Source organism: Euphorbia lathyris, chromosome 6, assembly GCF_963576675.1.
Source record: "Euphorbia lathyris chromosome 6, ddEupLath1.1, whole genome shotgun sequence".
Taxonomy (NCBI): Eukaryota; Viridiplantae; Streptophyta; class Magnoliopsida; order Malpighiales; family Euphorbiaceae; genus Euphorbia; species Euphorbia lathyris.
Genome location: NC_088915.1, coordinates 38207285 through 38225264, shown reverse-complemented (window position 1 = coordinate 38225264; position 17980 = coordinate 38207285). Strand labels below are relative to the sequence as shown.

The following is a 17980-nucleotide window of genomic DNA, read 5'->3' as shown; positions in this document are numbered from 1 at the left end:
GTTTAGCTTGTTAATAAACTATGAAAGTTGTTTTTTTCAAAAGTAACAAATTGTAAGTTTTCCTAAAAGTAGTTTCCCCGCTTTTCCGCCTGTTAAAAAAAGCAATTTGCATTTACCAAACACTACCTTTAATTTCCCAACTTCCCAAACTATTTTTAATTGAAAAAATTAGAGAAAGTTGCTTTTAGAATATAAAGTAATAAAATCGTGTACTTGGTGAACTTAAAGAGTTCAAAAGGTATGTTTGAAATTGAAACTGGAAAACCCAATGTTTTAAAGTTGGATCGGGTCCACCAATTTTCAATTGGTTCGACCATGAGTCAGATTATATATTTTTTGAATTAATATTGTTAATTTGTTAAGAATTGAGGTCAACCGATAAATTGATATTTAATTGATGGATAAAATAACCCACAATTATTTAGGAATTTCAAAAATAATAGTAAAACTAAAAAAATTTAAAAATTTCCTTTTAAAGGTTGAATGTATATTAAATTTTCTATTTAATATAAGTTGTTAGTAAGTATCATCCTAAATCTTAGTTTATTTAGTGAATAAAGAAGATAATCATCAAATGAAAATAATGAAAGTATTCGTTAGATAATACTGATAACTAAAGAGGAATTAATAATTTTGATTAATGAATAAATTCTTGTATTTATTATAATATTAAATTATATATTTATTTAATTTTAGCCTTGAATAATGTAATCAGACCAAGTTCTTGTTTTTCAATGCATGAATGATCGGTTTAAAAAAAAAATTATATTATTATTATTTACTGGTTTAATCAATTCGACTCAATCGGATAATTTATCTGTAACTCAATTGTCAGTCCAATGCGATTCAACTTCTAATCAATATTAAGTCTGTAACTCAATTGTCAGTCCAATGCGATTCAACTTCTAATCAATATTAAGTCCTACACATTGTTCTAATCAATATTAAGTCTGTAACTTAATTGTCAGTCCAATACGATTCAACTTCTAATCAATATTAAGTCTGTAACTCAATTGTCAGTCCGATGCGATTCAACTTCTAATCAATATTAAGTCCTACACATTGATTGTGACGGAAAATACCACAACAAAACAGTGGCATAGAAGAAAAAAAAAAACCAATCAATCAATCTGCTGAATCAATTGGTTAACCTCATCGACCAATCTGCTGAATCAACTGGTTAACCTCATCGACCGCTGACCAAATTGCCAATGCTATTCAACTTCCAAACCGATGAACTACTGAGTCTTGCGCATTTATCTCTTGAATAGAAGCCCCGCCTTTGTTGTTCAAAACATGACACCTATAAAAGCTTGACTGATAAAATCTCCCAGTCCTTCGAAACATAATTTAAGTCCATAGCCTAATAACGTGCTTGCCTGAAACATGGCATTGCCATGTTCTGTGCTAGGACATGAAGAAATGGTATACAGCCCAAAAGTAACAGCAGCCATACACAGCAATCCAATCAGTAGTAATTCAATTGAGACAATTGAAAACCCCAGAATCCATTTGACAAGCCATCACATGTATTCTTCATTCTCAACTTCTCGTGCCATCGGGCACTATTATTTCAGGAAATCGGAAGGTCCGGATAATTAATTTGGACTTGCCATCCAAACAAAAAGCATAACAGCATACAATAGTTCAATTTATTGACAGACCATGCATGCGGATAAAGCACATATTTTTGTTAATTAACAAGGTCAAATGGTCAATCTATTATAACATAAAGATTGATGAACAAGGTTCAGAATTGTCATTTTGTACAGTTTAAGCAAACGATTAGTTTAACATACAGACACGTCAACAAGTGCATAGTTTGTCAGCTCATTCTAGGAATGGCAGTCACTAACTTAACCTGTCACTTAATTACGGGAATGAAGCAACTTACTACATGAATATGAACGTCACCTGTTGCCATACTAAGGAATAATGATGCTTCGCTATGACTTGATATATTATATATAGACCAGACAAAGAAGAAACTGTTCTACAGCACCTGGCTGGAATTGTCATCTCCTACATCTAACCAGAATAGTTGGAGTAAAGCTATTCGGTATCACTATCTGTATCCAGAAAGCTAAATTCTTTAAATCCATCAAGTTTAATTAAAACTGTTCCTCGATTCTCTTCGCTCCATCTAATACCTTCCCTTTCCATAAGTTCTATGATCTGCAAGTTCCAAATGGCAAGATAGAGCATCAAAATTGCCTGACAGACAAAATATATATATACATACTCTTCATTCCTTTAAAAAAGCAATGCCAGTGATTCATTTTGGATTTTGCATATCATAAAAACTGCTTTCAGCACTTCAATCTCAATTTTTTAAGGGGTGAAACCAAAATTATCCTGGCTTTTTGTACATCAAAGATCTGCTTTGCAGCACTTCAATCTGAATATTTTAACAAGGGATAATAAAGCCAAATTTGCTCCTAATGTAGTTTTGAAATTGATCTAGTTATATCATTTTATTTTTAACAGAAAGTCAAGTTTGATATAATTGCAGTTTGACCATTTGATATGAATCAAATTTACCACTAATGGTTATTCAGACGGTCAATTACACCCCAAATGCACTTCTTTTTGTTGATTAACCTCTTAATGTGTTGCTTTGTTGCTCAATTTGTATTAAGACAGTTGCGTTCACATGGACCCTGATGACCACGTAAATTTGGTCATTCACCGTTAGATCTAGGCGGATTAAAATCCTAAGATGGAGATTCAAAACATCCTAAGGCTTATATTTAATCCGCCTAGATCTAACGGTGAATGACCAAATTTACGTGGTCATTAGGGTCCATGTGAACGCAACTGGTATTTTAAGAACAAGTCAAGGTAGGATGTTTAAAAAATTTCCAAAAACTTGGATTAATCTTTGATAGTTTGAGAAGCAGGTGTCTAACAACAATTTTATACAAATTTAACCAATTATTTAAAAGGAATTGAGTTGAGCCTATTTGAACGCGTTAAGGGCTTAATTGACAAAAAATGAATGCATTATAGGCTTAATTGATTATATGGATGAATGTTTAGGGAAAATATGATTAGTGTCAACCAACTGAACCCCATGAACAGCAATTGCAGTCCAAACTTACCTCTTCAGAAGAGATATAGTTTAGACCAATATCAAATGATAATTAAAAAGCATCCTGAGGCCCCTAATCATTCTGATTTTGGTGCATTGAGCTCCCGATCATGTATTTCAACAATTAAGCCCCTGAACTGTTGTTTTAGGTCACAGTAAGCACTTGATGACCAGAAATGTTAACTTTGAACATAAAACTCCGTTAACATAATGTTATTTATTTCATATGCATTCAAAATTTGTACTATGAACAGTTCAAAAGCAGTTTTTTATATGTTTAATGTTTTGATAGAAAATTTATGAAAACCTCATTTCGAACTGTAAAAAATACAGTTTGTTTCAGCCGCAAATGAAACCGGTAACGCTCTATTTACTGAATTCCATGTTCACAACTAACTAATTTGGCAAGCATGGGGTTGATGTGACGAAAATAAAGATCAAGTTGTGTTGAAATAAAAGATCAGGAGCTCAGTGCACCAAAATCAGTATGATCAGGGGCCTCGGAATGATTTTTACATTCTATATGTATATAGGGCCAGTTGCAATTTATCCTTTTTAACAACTACTTGGAGAACAAGAAAACATGCACAGAAAACTGAAATGGATTCCTATGAAATCACTAGGGTGAACTCAACAAATTCACAACCACCAATTAGACACAGCCTTTCAAACCTGTTATTTGAAACTTGAACCCTTCCAGACATTAGGTTGCAACACCAATCAACATGGTTGATATTTCATTGCGTAAGTGCTGTGCTACAATCTAGAATGGTATCACCACCATCAACTACACTCCAAGACTAAGCGGTCTGGACTATTCAAGTCACCATTTCTACTACAAGTTTTCAGTTTATTTACTTGGGGATATTAATAAAATTTGTCACTGAACCAATTGAACTAAAAGCTTAAACTGATAATTAAGACCCAATTCATATTAATATCTCCCGCACATGAATGCCAACTGGGCTTTAAACGTGAACAACACAGGCCCATCTTACCATGTGTTGAAATTAAATCAACAAATAGGGTTGCTAGAAATAGAACCCTTGATCACTTGGTCAAAGAGGCTCTCATACCATGTCGCTGAACCAATTGAACTAAAAGCTTAAGCAGATAGTTAAAGGAGGCCCAGTTCATATTAATATCCGACAAAATTGTTACTCCAACAACCAACTGGCAATAGAATGTAGAGCATTGAAAAATTTTGAACTGAACAAATTCTCCAAAATGTGAGTACAAATTAGATGATATAGCTACAAATTAAGGTTGTCTTGAGAAGAAAGGGCTTCTAGTAGCTTATGCTAGGTCTTGAGTTCAATTCCTAGTGTATGCAAAAAACCTTCATTGGGAGAGGGTCACCTAAAGGGTGTTTGATCAACCTCGTACTGATTAATCAGGTATATCTAACCCAAAAACAGAAAAATAGATGAAGGAGGAGCTATGGGAAGCATTCTCACCGATTGTTTGAGTTTTGACTTTCCCACACCATGACTCCCACATCCTGTGATTACTCTCAGAGTCTGAACAGCTGTAGTGGAGCACCAATGACAATAAAATACAGTAAAATTTCCACATCTAGAAAAACTGACATGCATAAACAACTGAGAACCAAGGGGCAGTGAAAAGAGAACACATACATCGGACATATGTTCCAAACAGAAGGTGAAGTTTCAACAGCCTCAATGCTTGTTTGACATGTTGGCCATGCAAATCTATTGTTATCACGTTTTCTATGTCCTTGTTCCTGCAAAGTAAGACATTTTAGACCATATATGAATATGGAATGTAGAGGGAAAAAAAAATATCTATATCCTTTGTGGTACATGTAGTGTGATGGACTGACCTAGCTTTGAATATATTCTGGCTTGCTTTTTCATCTGCCTTTCGGGCCATTTGAGTATGTACGTTCCCCTATCAGGATGTATCATACCATGCCAACATCAAAATTACGTTAATTACTCAAGAAACTCTCCAAGATAATTTAGAAACAAACTAATTATTTGTCAATACAGTATAAACCACAAAACTATAACAATCTCGCAATTACAGCTCACTGGCCATCAAATTATGCCGAAATAATCATACTGAAAGAAATAATCATACGCTACGTTGGCAGGTATGCTGGTATTCCTAAAATAATCATACTGAAAGAAATAACAATTCAAGCTGCACAAATTGTATGATAAATACATCAGGCAGCTTCCAACTTGTTCCAATTAAAAAAAAAAAAAAATAGGCTTTTAATAATCCAACAGCATTTTTTTTTTAGATCATGACAATTAAAAGGTCAAGAGAAAAGAGCTTCAAACAATTAGTTAATGGGAGCTAGACAGATCAATATCAATTATGCAGCAGACATATCATGTCAATCACTCATCCAGATTAAAAAAAAAAGGGGGCAGTACAAAAAAAAATACAAGTGGTTTGCCAGATTTGTGAACTCAGATATGTGGTTTAAAAGTTTGTAAGCCCAGGTATGTGGTTTGTGCAAGTTTGTAGAAAAGGAACCGTTTGAATCAATATGTCGGCCAAAAGATACTTGTGGTTTAGTTAATTTGCAGTGTTAGACCTTTCATATGGTGTAATTTGCAAAGTCGGTCAATTTTTGACAGAATGCATGAGTTTGCAAATGGAACAAACCACAGACTTGTGTTTGCGAACTTTTAAACCACATACCTGAGTTCACAAATTGGGCAAACAATAGGTATTGTTTTTGTGCTTTACCCTAATTTAAATATGTTGCAGGAAATATCAGGTCAAAACATTCAAAAAGAAAATGTTATAGACCTAGATACATGCATAAAAAGCAAATAGCATTCACTATCTAAAGCAGGCTCACCTGATCAGAAAGATAAGACGCATATGTCCGATCTCCGTTTGAATATGCCTGTGCAGCCTGCAGACAAATTTACCTTCCATTAGAGATATATAGGAGTATGAATTAACTTTTTTATAGCAATCATCATAGTAACAAAAATAGAAAAACCCTACTCTTTGATAGTAGGATCTTGTTGAATCCCAATGCTGATTTGCAGGTTCCCTAAACAGATGATACTCAGCACCCTTAACTGCAATTCCAAGATAAGCAACATGAAGGTAGATTTAGTGGGCTATACATAAAAAAATAAAAATAAAAAAGAGAAGTTTAGGATCCACTGTTATGAGAAATTATAAAAAAAGTGCAGTTTAGGGTCCACTGCTATGAGAAATTCCACATTTTAAGATGACAACAAAACCATGTTGACAAAACAGCAAGAGGTATTAGCTACAAATGAAGAAAAATATTTAATGTTAAATACCATAGTTTTCCTGCTGAGGAACTGCATCACTAGATAGACAAACATCAATACCAGGCCCCAGCAACTGCATTTTTTTAGCTACGTTTCTCCAATTCATAGTGCCTGGTTCATGTTCAGAGCTTCTGGGTATGTTAAACAAAGACTCTAATACCTTATGAGGAAGATCTGACACATCACTACTCGGGCTGGTCGATGGAACTTCCAAACTTGTAAGGGCCTGAAAATAATTTCTGGAAAAGAGAAAACTAAATAAGCTTCCAACATGCTGCTGATCATATGAAAATCAAATTGACATGATCTGATAATTACAGTTCCTAGACAGATTGACAATCAAACAAATCATTAGCATTCTTCAGTAGCCCTCACAGCTAAGGCCCTTCTTGTCACAGGCAAACCTAGTTTCAAAGCAGTAAACAAGTTTAATTTCCCACCAAGCACCAGGACTATGCAGCAAATTAACAGTGAGACGGACAGTGACAACATCCGCAAGGAAGGCCAAAATTGGGTCTAGTCACTCCATCTAATGTTATGGACCCGTGAATACGATCGTGCCTCAGTTCTATTCACACTGAAAATCCTCTTGATTTCCCTTTTTCCTGATCTTCGAAGGACCTACTTTTGAGACTCAATGGTGATTTGTGAGAGATCACCCTAACTCTCTAATTTTGATTTTTACTCAAGAATAACGATGGTCTTTTTATTGAAAAGTTGATGCCTCTTATAGGACACAAAAGACATCACAATACGAAAACTATTATGATCACTGTTGTTAGAATCTTACAATTCACAATTCGAATCGTACGATTCGATTCAGCTCGATTTCGAGTCGAATCTATAGGTGAATCTAAATTGTAACAGAATTTTACGATATGGGATTCGAATCATACTATCGATTCAGCTCTATTTCGAGTCGGATCTTCATCAATGTTCATCAAAAACTTAAACAACACTAACTACAAAATCCACTATCCTCAAATCCGGTTGTTATTTAGCAAGTTATCAACTCAAACTAGTTTCATTCCATCATTATCAAGTTGACAAGGCAAAAAAAAAGAGTAAGAAGCTCAAACTCTCAATCTCCACTAAGTTATTAAACGGAGTCCAATTTGTGAATTAGTTTTATTAGGGTTGCATTTGCATTAGATTTGAATTGTAAGTACTTGGTTGATATGATTTCTTTTTTGAAATTAAAATTGCATTTCTAGACTAATATTTTGAGTTCAACATGGTAAATATTTTATTTTTTATAATATTATGAATTTGAACTGAATCCTACGATTCGATTCATGAGTCACGATTCACGAATAGTTTTGACAACTATGGTTATGATATATTTTCCTAAAATACTGCCTAAATAATAGAGAAGTAAATGCTACCATCTAAGTAAATAAATATATTATTTCCTAAAAGACAATCTGCCTAAATAATAACAAAAACCTAAAAGATAATCTGCCTAAATAATAACAAGAACTTTATTTTTCTAATTAATAGGAAAGTTATTGCTGAAAGATACAGTGCCATAACATCTGACTAGTAGTTTTATTTTGTCTTCCTTCAAGTATTGCAAATAGGACAAGTTAAATGTATCTACCAAAGTTAATAAAAAAAAATTTGGAGCATAAAGCCAGAAACTAAGTGCTAATAAATGTGAAAACATACCCATATCAAAAATAGATCTATAGTTTTTTCTAATATTTTTAAGAGGAATATTTCCCTAGTGCTTCGTACTTTAACTCCAGAAACTAAGGCCCAAGATCACTTGCATGCTGATAATTATAATGCTACACATAAATTATATTATAGGCAACCCATTGAGTAACAGCAGGGAAAAAAATCAGCGTGAGATACCTGCAGTCGTCACCCCATATTCTTTCATATACTTCACCTTGATTTAAATTTGAAGTGCAATCAGAATCCCGAGCTGCAGTCTGTTGAAAATTTTAATAATCACCATTACTCAGAAAGCACCATATATATTTTACAGAAATTTCCTTTGGATAAAAACTGAAAATGGTTTTCGGCTTACAAGGCTATTAGGGGATCAAATAAATTAAGAAAACGGCAAAATAATATATCAAATAGTTAAAATGTAAAACGTACTACAATCTGCATGAGGCATATATTCTAATATTTAACTTTCTATATATATCACATGGTCAAGTCAATCGCCCAAGACAAGTCATTATTAACACATTTGTAAGATATGAATGCAATTACCTCAATATTGCTACTTCATAAATAGAAGGAAGCAGAAAACCTCTTCCAGCATTTAATTTCAATTTTGAATGCATCAAATGTGAAGTTAATTGCACTAAAATTTAATCCTTTAGACAGCAACAGTAAGATCATATGGCAACACTTACATTGTCATTATGCTCTATAGAAAATGAGGTATCCTTGTTATAGTTCTCAATACCGTTGATGTATCTACTATTTCTTGACTGCTCAGCGGCAGAGGCCGATAAATCAAGCAAGGCATCCAAGGCCTGAAATCCACAAAGTAAATCAAAAATATCAACTGTGGCAAAACTGTTAACTACTATCTCTTGATAATAAACCCATTAAATTATAAACTTTCAGCATATCATCATGTCAAAAGCAACTTCCTCCACGAATATGAATACAGTGCAGATTGAGATCACCAGGGTAGCATTGGCATACGAATAGATATAGGGAACATTAGAACAAGAAGAAATAACCTTAATTCCCTCTGTACCTTTTCAACATTATATCCACACTGACCTGCAAAGACAATTTTTAGGTTAAGTATCATACAACCGCAGTGATCTTTCAGTACAATATGCATTCCGGTTATGAGAAAGAAAATGATAGGTCTAGGAACACCAAGCATAAACTAAATGCCTATAACGCACTAATGACGTCAAAATGTTACCCTTAAGTGATCCAGAAAAAATAAAGCAAAATACTGATACATATAAACAGCCACAAGCCACAAAACAAGATATAGATTAAGCTTTAAGTTTAGCCCGATAAATTTCACCAAAACCTCCTGCAATGGTTGGTGCTGACCTTTCTTCTAACCATCTTAAGATTTCTCATTGTTCGGCTTCATTCACGACGATCGAAGGAAATCAATACAGAGGGCAAGCACCACAAGTAACCAAGATAACTGCCGAAAGTTTCAGGCCAAAATTGCACCTGAATAATTAGTTAACTTATTCAGGTATATTGTCCTCTGTATCACCGCCTCGGTTAGTTAACCCCAATCAATCATATTAAGTTCGAATTTATTTTCACGATTAAGAACTTGAACCTAATCTAAACATAAATAACAGAAAAATGAGTACTCACAGAGGACGTCTCTAACAACCGCCATGCTAAGATCGCAATCGTCATTAAGCATGGAACATAAAAACTGCTCGGCGTCTTCCTTCGCAACTACACCGCTATTGAAATCTTTTGCTTTCGCAGAACATCTCCTAGGGCTAGCGTTCACATACTCCTTTCCTATAACTGTTGAAACCGTCCCCGTAATTGCCAAACCTCTCTTGTGCTTATTACTTCCTCGAAACACCTTCCTATTCAGGATGTTGGCCTCCATGAAACCCTCTGAAGATCCCGAAGACGAACCCGTGCTACTCGAGCTTGTAGCCGAAGCCAAATCCGAACTCGATAAACCACTAGAGACCGAATTCGTGTACGGATCCTCTCCGTTGTCTGTTAAGTTAGCTAAGATCTCGGCAGCAGTGTGAATGTCACCGTTAGCATCTCTACAGGCCGCAGAGGCTTCTCGGAAAGATATTGAATCAAAAGCCTCCATTAATGCCAAAACCTGTTGGCTTTGTTGCGGTTGCTGCTGCTGCCGTAGTTGGTCATCGTGGTCTCCGTCACGCGCGGTGGCACAGGAGGAGGGATCCGAGGCGCGTGAAGGACGTTGGCTTTTCTTCTTCCTCTTGGTTGGCTGGTTCATGATATTTGTAGCCTGTAGATAGATTGGACAGACTATCGCATGAGTCGGAGAGTATGATTGGAGGTGGATGGATATGGTGGAACCCTAGATTATTGGAGGGGAGAGAAAGAGAAAGAAGGGATCTAGTAACAGAGGTTAGAGATGGGGCGTGGTGGATGAGAGAGAGATTTACGTTCTAAAATTAATCCATGGCGTAATAGGGAAGGAATCTCCGATGTTAAGCGTTTTTCCCGTTTGATTTTTATCTTTCGATAAAAGTTAGTAGAATCAACTTAAGTCGATTGTTACAAAAAGAGAAACTTTCAGTCGACCGTGCTCAACTGTTGATGCAATGAATGAAGAGGTAGGTGTTGACTCCACGCTCTTTCGGTGGGACCTGATTTATCTAAATAATATTATTTGATAAATTTTATAATTTAATTTAAATAGTAATATATTAATTTTACAAAAAAAAAAAAAAAAAACATTATGATAATTTTATTTAAAAGAACATTATGATAATTTAAATATTATTGATTAATTCTTTAAATAAATTATAATATTAATGATAACAACCTAAATTATTTAGAATGAGAAATAAAGGAAAAATTAATAGAAATAATAACACACCATTATTTTCTATACAAGTGGGATTTATGCATGATTAATATGGAATTAATGCAGGGATCACTAAACCGTTATCAATGAGAAATCACCGACATTGATGATACTAACAACTCCATTAATACTGAAACCATCGAGTATAACTAAAGTAACATCAAAACTCACATTCAAGGACAATAAAAGGGATTAATGCGATTGTTACATAATTACATATAAATACCCCAGCTTCCTGGGATCAAAGGTACAGACATTATTCTAACCCTACTTTGTGATTACAGATTATTCTCTTAAGAATATTACTGACTTAGGCATCGGAGTGTCCCCGACCGATCCCAACAGCGTCTCACAGGGATATAATTCTATCAAGGATTTTTTCACAAGTTATCAATTGGTGCGATGAGTGTGGAATTCTAAGATTGGTGCGGTGAGCGTGGAATTCTAATATTAATAGAATTTACACGAACATAAAATGTTTTCAGAAAGGCTAAACCCTCCCACTAGAGGAACCTCTATATCAGCAGTCACAGGAAGGACCCCATAACACCATCTACTGAAGGGATCTCTAACAAACAGAAAATCACAAAATCTTGATTGTATAGAGTTTCACAGAGAACAAAACAATGGAGTCAACGTAATAGGAATCCCGATCTCAAACATTGGCTTAATCAGTATAAACAAATCTATCCCAAGATAGGGTTATCTATATATTGGTGCGAAAGAGTTTTCTACATTAAATCTGGAATTTTATGATAAACAATATAAGTTTCTTCCTATTTCTTGTTCCATTTTTAATTAAAGAAATTTGAAATTCCTTACCCTTATGAAATGTTATGAATATCATATATGTTATTAGATAAATCTAATAAACTGTGAAAGATGAAGTCATAGAGATAGATTTTCCATTAAATCTTGTGTGCTTAATATGCCTCATATTTTTATGCATTACAAGTGTAATAGGCTATTATCATTGAATTGGTACAAAATGCATGTATAAGACCCGAAATCTTGGGATTTTATAAAAAAATCTCATCCGTTCAATGTGATTTTGTCATTTGATATTAAAATATCATAAAAGGGTTTGTGTGATTACAGATGATTTAGGTTTGAACAGTCTTTTGGATGAACATGCATATAATTATTATAAGAAATTACAAAGAAAATCATATTTGGTTTTTTCTTGTACAGTTCACCATCATCTATGTATGTCTTTTCTCATATACGGCATTTTTAATTTAAAATATCAGAAATTCATATTTTTAACTATTGTTTTGTCAAACAGTTATTTTATCTCTTTTTTACAGAGATGTGTCTATTCATATAAAAACTGTTTATTTGACATTGTTAGAATTTCTTTTACCAACATAAGAGACTTGAAAATATTGAGTCTATTTGTGATTATCATGTAATTGTTCCTAACTATTGAGGCCATTATGGGTAGATGAATTACCAAATTGGGTAAACAAAACTTTCATATCCTGAGCTAACTACAAAAAAAGTGCAAGTGCCAGTTTCGAATGAGAACATTAATTGATGCAAGGTTCTTACGATATATATGAGAGTTCCTTAGAGATTGTTTGGATGACGGTATTTGAAGGTATGTGAGGGTTAATTTTGGGTAATTTTCCTTACACTCCAAATTGGAGGAGAATCATGGTGCATGTCTTTTTCTTCCAAAATTACCTTTTGTCCTTTATTTTATTTATACAAATAAAATAATATAAGAGTAATTTTATATATAATTACATTATTAAACCATCACTTGTCTTACTTTAATTGCACTTCCTCCAAACGAGACCTTAATGATCTATGAATGTCATTAATGCATAATAACATAATATTAGTTACAAGTAAATAGTAAATATATCTTACCCAATACTGAAGGTTATAATTTTTATGATATTTAAAATAAATTTATTATCTTGGGTGATAATGTGCATTAAAATGCAAAAAGACATTATTTTTAACCATTGTCATTATGGTTATTCATTATTAAAAATCCATTATGATATTTATGTGCAATAGTGACCTTTACGATTATGACCGTTATATATGGTATTATTAAAGTAAACATGATTAAAATTCTATTATGAATTTGTTTGACATATAATATTTACTTAGTTTTATCCTTTGACTAAGTTCATTCTAGAGTCAGGGACTAACGTGAAGGAATTACTAAGTTGATTCCAAGATGAACTAAAAATTCCATAAAGAGACATTGCATCATACATTATATTTGCCAACAAGGTCAATGCAAACAGTCTTTTGCCATGAAGTTTGTTCCATGGATCAAGGCATTGACCCCTAAAGTAAGTGAATATAGCTTTTATGCTTTACCACTATCTTTTAATAATGGACAGAGTATGCCCCACTTCTGGAGTTCTTTCAGTACTAACCCATAAGTATAAGGGAATCGCTAATACTACAACCAGTGCTAAACACTAGCATGAAAAATAAAGCTCAATCCAGAGAAGTGTACATTCGGAGCCACTTCAGAAAAAATTCCTTGGTTATGTCATTAGACAAAAAGGAAAGATCCAAAGGTTGAACAGGCGGATCATCGTACTAGGAATTGTCATACCTTGTTAACATGAATTCGCCATCCACAGCACGGATTTTGGGGTACGAGGCGGACAAAAGGTTTAAAGCTCCCAACTTGCCACAATATAAAGAAGAAGAGTTAGTATAAACGGGACATTACATATCCCGAACCCAAAGGAGGGGAGCATGTACGCCAAGGCAAATTGCAGGTTCCGTAGAAGAAATAGCCATGACACAAAAGCTTGCTAGGAGCTGGAAAAGTAGAAGATAGATTTGTCTAGAATAACAAATAACAAGACAACGATAAGCAAAAGATAGAGCCTAGAAAGAAATCCAAAAGTGTCATTAATGTCATAGGAGATGGACCAGGGTATCAGCCACTAGTGAAAAAAGAAGACAAAATATCCGCCCTGGATAAATCATCCCTCAATCACCCTTTTTGTAGAAACAGGTCCAGTAATCCCTCCACATGAAGATGCATTGGTAATAACAATGGCGATTAAAGGATGTGAGATGAAGCAAGTCATTATTGACACGTAAGCTAAACATGGCGGAAGATGCAACTGCAGTTGCTCAGAAAAGACGGAACCATGCTTAAAAATCAGTATTTTTACGTATTCTTATATGTGCATTAAACTGTTATAGTATCCTATATTTTATAATTTATTCTTTCTCGCCATATTTCTTATATTCATTTGCCTAGTTTTGTTCTATATCTTTTCAAATTCTATAGAAGAAGAAATAGCAAAGTTGAAGAAGGCTGATGCAATCAAAGAGGTGATATACGCCCAATGGCTGGCGAATGAAAAATCCCACAGGCGGATCAGTTACCTCAAAAATAGGACAAAGTGATCCCCCATCTAGGGCCAGTCCATTTACCTCAAAGATTGGACAAAGTGATCCCCCATCAAGGGCGAGTTTTAACAAGGCTCTCAGAAGGACCGATATCCATTGTAATAAAGGCAATGACATTGCCCCATTAAATAAACTAATCTTTGTTATCAAACGTGTTTATCATTTTGTTTGCAGAGTTCATAAACAACATAAATGTCTCCATACATAGGGAGGGGAAACAACAAAGTAAAAGTCCCATCAAGGGTAGATTCTCTTCCCAATAAAAGAAATCCATAAAGCTTATCATAAGCTTATAGGGGACGGCTGGCCACCTACCCTAGTAATTCGGAGAAAATCTAAGGTAAATTGAAAGCGTATCATATCCATATATGATCCCATATAGGGCGGGTCTTATCCATAAGATCCTACATAAAAGTCCCACCACGGGCAACTTCCCTGAAAGCTCAAAACTCTTTTCATAAAAGAACACAAAGTCCCACCACGGGCAGCTTCTCTAAAAGCTTAAAAATACAAAGTCCCTTCAAAGGGAAGATTTTCTTCCCCGTGAAGGAATCTTACACGAAGTCCCTTCAAAGGACTAAGGTTTTAACGAGGCTCACAAAAAGGTCATCCTCCATTGTAATAAAGGCAAGCAATTTCTTACTCGTTAAATAAATTACTCTTGATTATTAGTTTTGTGTAACATTTCTTTTCGGCGTGCTAGCAATACATAAATGTCTTCTTACTAAAAAAGGGGGGCATGGATTCAGATTCTCTTTCTCGTGAATAAATCTTACACAAAGTCCCTCCAAATGGTAGATTCTCTTCCCTAAATCTTACATAAAGTCCCTCCAAAGGGCAGATTCTCTTCCCCGTGAAGAAATCTTACACAAAGTCCCTTCCAAAGGGCGGATCCAATCAAAAGTCCAATTACGGATAGATTCACTTCCTTGAGAAGTGGTCATTAAAAATCCTATCAAGGGCGGATACATCTTTCTCAAAGAAAGAAATCCTTAAAAGCGTTATCGCAAGCTTAAACACTTAAAAATATCTTCTCAAAAGATCAAACATGTGATTTGGTGGAATAAGTTTAAACACTTAAAAAATATATTCTCAAGTTCAAACATACGATTTGGTGGAATAAGTTTAAACACTTAAAAAATATATTCTCAAGTTCAAACATGTGATTTGGTGGAATAAGTTTAAACACTTAAAAAATATTCTCAAGTTCAACATGCAATAAAAGAAGAAACAACGAAACTCTTTACAAAATGTAAAATATGGCGAACGAAGGAAAAAGCCCCATGAGGCGAATGCCTAGATGGCAAAAGTAAAGCCTATCAAATGGTGAATGGCGCAAAGAACGCTTAAGAAGAAGCCCGATGTGGCGAATGCAAAATATGGTGAAAAAAAAGCCTCACGAGGCGAATGCCTAGATGGAAAAAGTAAAACCTATCGAATGGAGAATGGCTCAAAGAACGCCCAAATAAAACTACAATTGGCGAATCATCTTCATTAAAAGCAATAAAGTCTCATCTCCATCTAAGATAATGAAGCCTCTTCATCAAAGATAATGAAGTCTTATAAAAACAAAGTAAAAACACTTTGGAAAATAAGTAAAGGCTAAAAGGCAAGTGCCTAGAGTGCCAAAACCCTAAAAAAGCGAATAAAGCTTAAAATGGGGGAACAAAGCTAGAATGACGAATGTCTAGAATGACGGTAGAACTACGTGGCTTTGATTCCCAAAAAATTAATGGGGTATGTAGGAAGCTTGACAAAATAAGAAATTATCAAGTCCAAGCCAAAAAGATTGGTATATTTTGACAAGTCGAGAAATGAGAGTTTTTTTTAGTTACACTCCCGAGAACTTTCATTGGCTTATTTCATGCTTAGAAAATTTAAATGACGTGTCCCATTCCTACTAGTCTGGAGAAATATGTTTAATGGAAAAGCATTAAATATAAAACACACTTTAGACAGCCCTAAAGAGCTTTTTATACCTTTAGGGAGGGCTTTTGATAACAACCCAAATTATTATAGAATGAGGAATAAAGGGAAAATTAATAGGAATAATGGCAAACCATTATTTCCTATAAAAGTGGGATTTATGCATGATTAATATGGAATTAATGATAATTAATGCAGGATTAATGCAGGGGTCACTAAACCGTTATCAAGGAGAAATCTCCGACATTGATGATACTAACAACTCCATTAATACTGAAACCACCGAGTATAACTAAAGTAACATCAAAACCCACATTCAAGGACAATAAAGGGGATTAATGCGATTGTTACAGAATTGCATATAAATACCCCAGCTTCCTGGGATCAAATGTACAGACATTATTCTAACCCTACTTTGTGATTACAGATTATTCTTTCAAGAATATTACTGACTTAGGCATCAGAGTGTCCCCGGTCGATCCCAACGGCGCCTCACGGGGATGTATCCGATCAATGATTTTTTCACAAGTTATCAATTAGTTAATAGTAATAAATAATTATTCATATTATTGCATTATAGAGAGATATGGAGAAGATGATGTATTTGGTTTTTATTTGTAATTGGGGTTTGTTTGTGATAATTAGATAATAAGAGGGTTAATTTATAAAATAAATAAATATAAAGACCAAATTAACTCTTTTCCCTTTGATTTTTGACCTTTTTAACATCGTTAGTCAATTTGGACTGTGTTTGCTAACAGAATCAACCCCCCAATGTACATGTTTACCAACTTTTAAACCACATAGTTTATGTTTGAAAATGACTTAAACCACAATGTTTATTTTTGTACTTTCCCCTAATAAAAATGTTTCTAATATTTTTTTAGCATGTTTTTATTTAATATATATATCGTATGTATATGAATCAAATTTCATTCTATTAGGTAAACAATAAAATTCCATCCATTTCAAAATAACATCAAATTTTCTTATTTCATATTATTTGTTAGGTTTATTTTTCAAGGCAAATTTTTCTATTCGTAGTTTGCGAAGATTGCGAAATAGTATATTTTGTTATTTGCCTAAAATATATACAAGTAAACAACATGTATAGCCAAACAACATCAAAACAAAACATTATCAAAATTTACAACAATAATTTAACAATAATCACTATCGTTCAAAATACAACTAAACCCTAAACCCATGTATCAAACGACATCAAAGCAAAACATTATCAAACTTTACAACAAGATTACAACAATAATTCAAAACCTAAACTAAGTACTTCATTGGTGATCAGTTCTTGGATCAATAAGTACACGAGGCTCATTGAAGGAAGTTTGAAGTTGATTAGTGAATATAATAGGGGTATGCCTTCCCGCAATGGCATAAGCACAAGTGTACTGCAGTAAACCTTAAACACAAAAAGACAAAATTTTCTCTCTAGTTAATTTGGGCTTCACTTTTTTCATCACATCCCAATCACCCCTCATAGTGATTGATGTCTTTGTATTCAAGCTAAACGGATACTTGAATTTGATGCCTTTGTATTCAACCTTTACAAAAATTAAGTCATTTTAAGGAAATAATGAAAGAAACGCTTCGTAGTAAATGAAACCGCGAAGTTTGTGAAGAGAAATACAACCTGACAAATATGAGTTTGCTTCGCATTTTGCAAAAACTGTGAAGCAAACTCATTATATGAAGTCATTTTCTGGAGAAAATACTATTTCA

General features: G+C 34.0%; 1 protein-coding gene across 1 annotated transcript; it reads right to left on the bottom strand.

Moving 5' to 3' along the window:
- Positions 1-957: 957 nt before the first annotated feature.
- On the bottom strand, positions 958-10618 carry LOC136233306 (SMR domain-containing protein At5g58720). Its single transcript, XM_066022928.1, has 11 exons — positions 9703-10618; positions 9107-9132; positions 8754-8876; positions 8239-8318; positions 6391-6620; positions 6083-6159; positions 5931-5987; positions 4935-5002; positions 4729-4835; positions 4549-4619; positions 958-2175 (listed from the first exon to the last, which is right to left on the bottom strand). Exons 1-11 carry the CDS (start codon positions 10319-10321, stop codon positions 2053-2055), a joined length of 1581 nt encoding a protein of 526 aa, XP_065879000.1. The 5' UTR covers positions 10322-10618; the 3' UTR covers positions 958-2052.
- Positions 10619-17980: the final 7362 nt, after the last annotated feature.

What these genes read in the sequence shown, in the direction of transcription:
- LOC136233306 (XM_066022928.1), bottom strand. Translation starts at nt 10,321, where the DNA reads ATGAACCAGCCAACCAAGAGGAAGAAGAAAAGCCAACGTCCTTCACGC. An exon ending in CGTCTTATCTTTCTGATCAG is followed by an intron (nt 5,003 to 5,930) that starts GTGAGCCTGCTT and finishes ACATCCTGATAG; the next exon opens with GGGAACGTACATACTCAAAT. An exon ending in AGTCAAAACTCAAACAATCG is followed by an intron (nt 2,176 to 4,548) that starts GTGAGAATGCTT and finishes TGGAACTTGCAG; the next exon opens with ATCATAGAACTTATGGAAAG.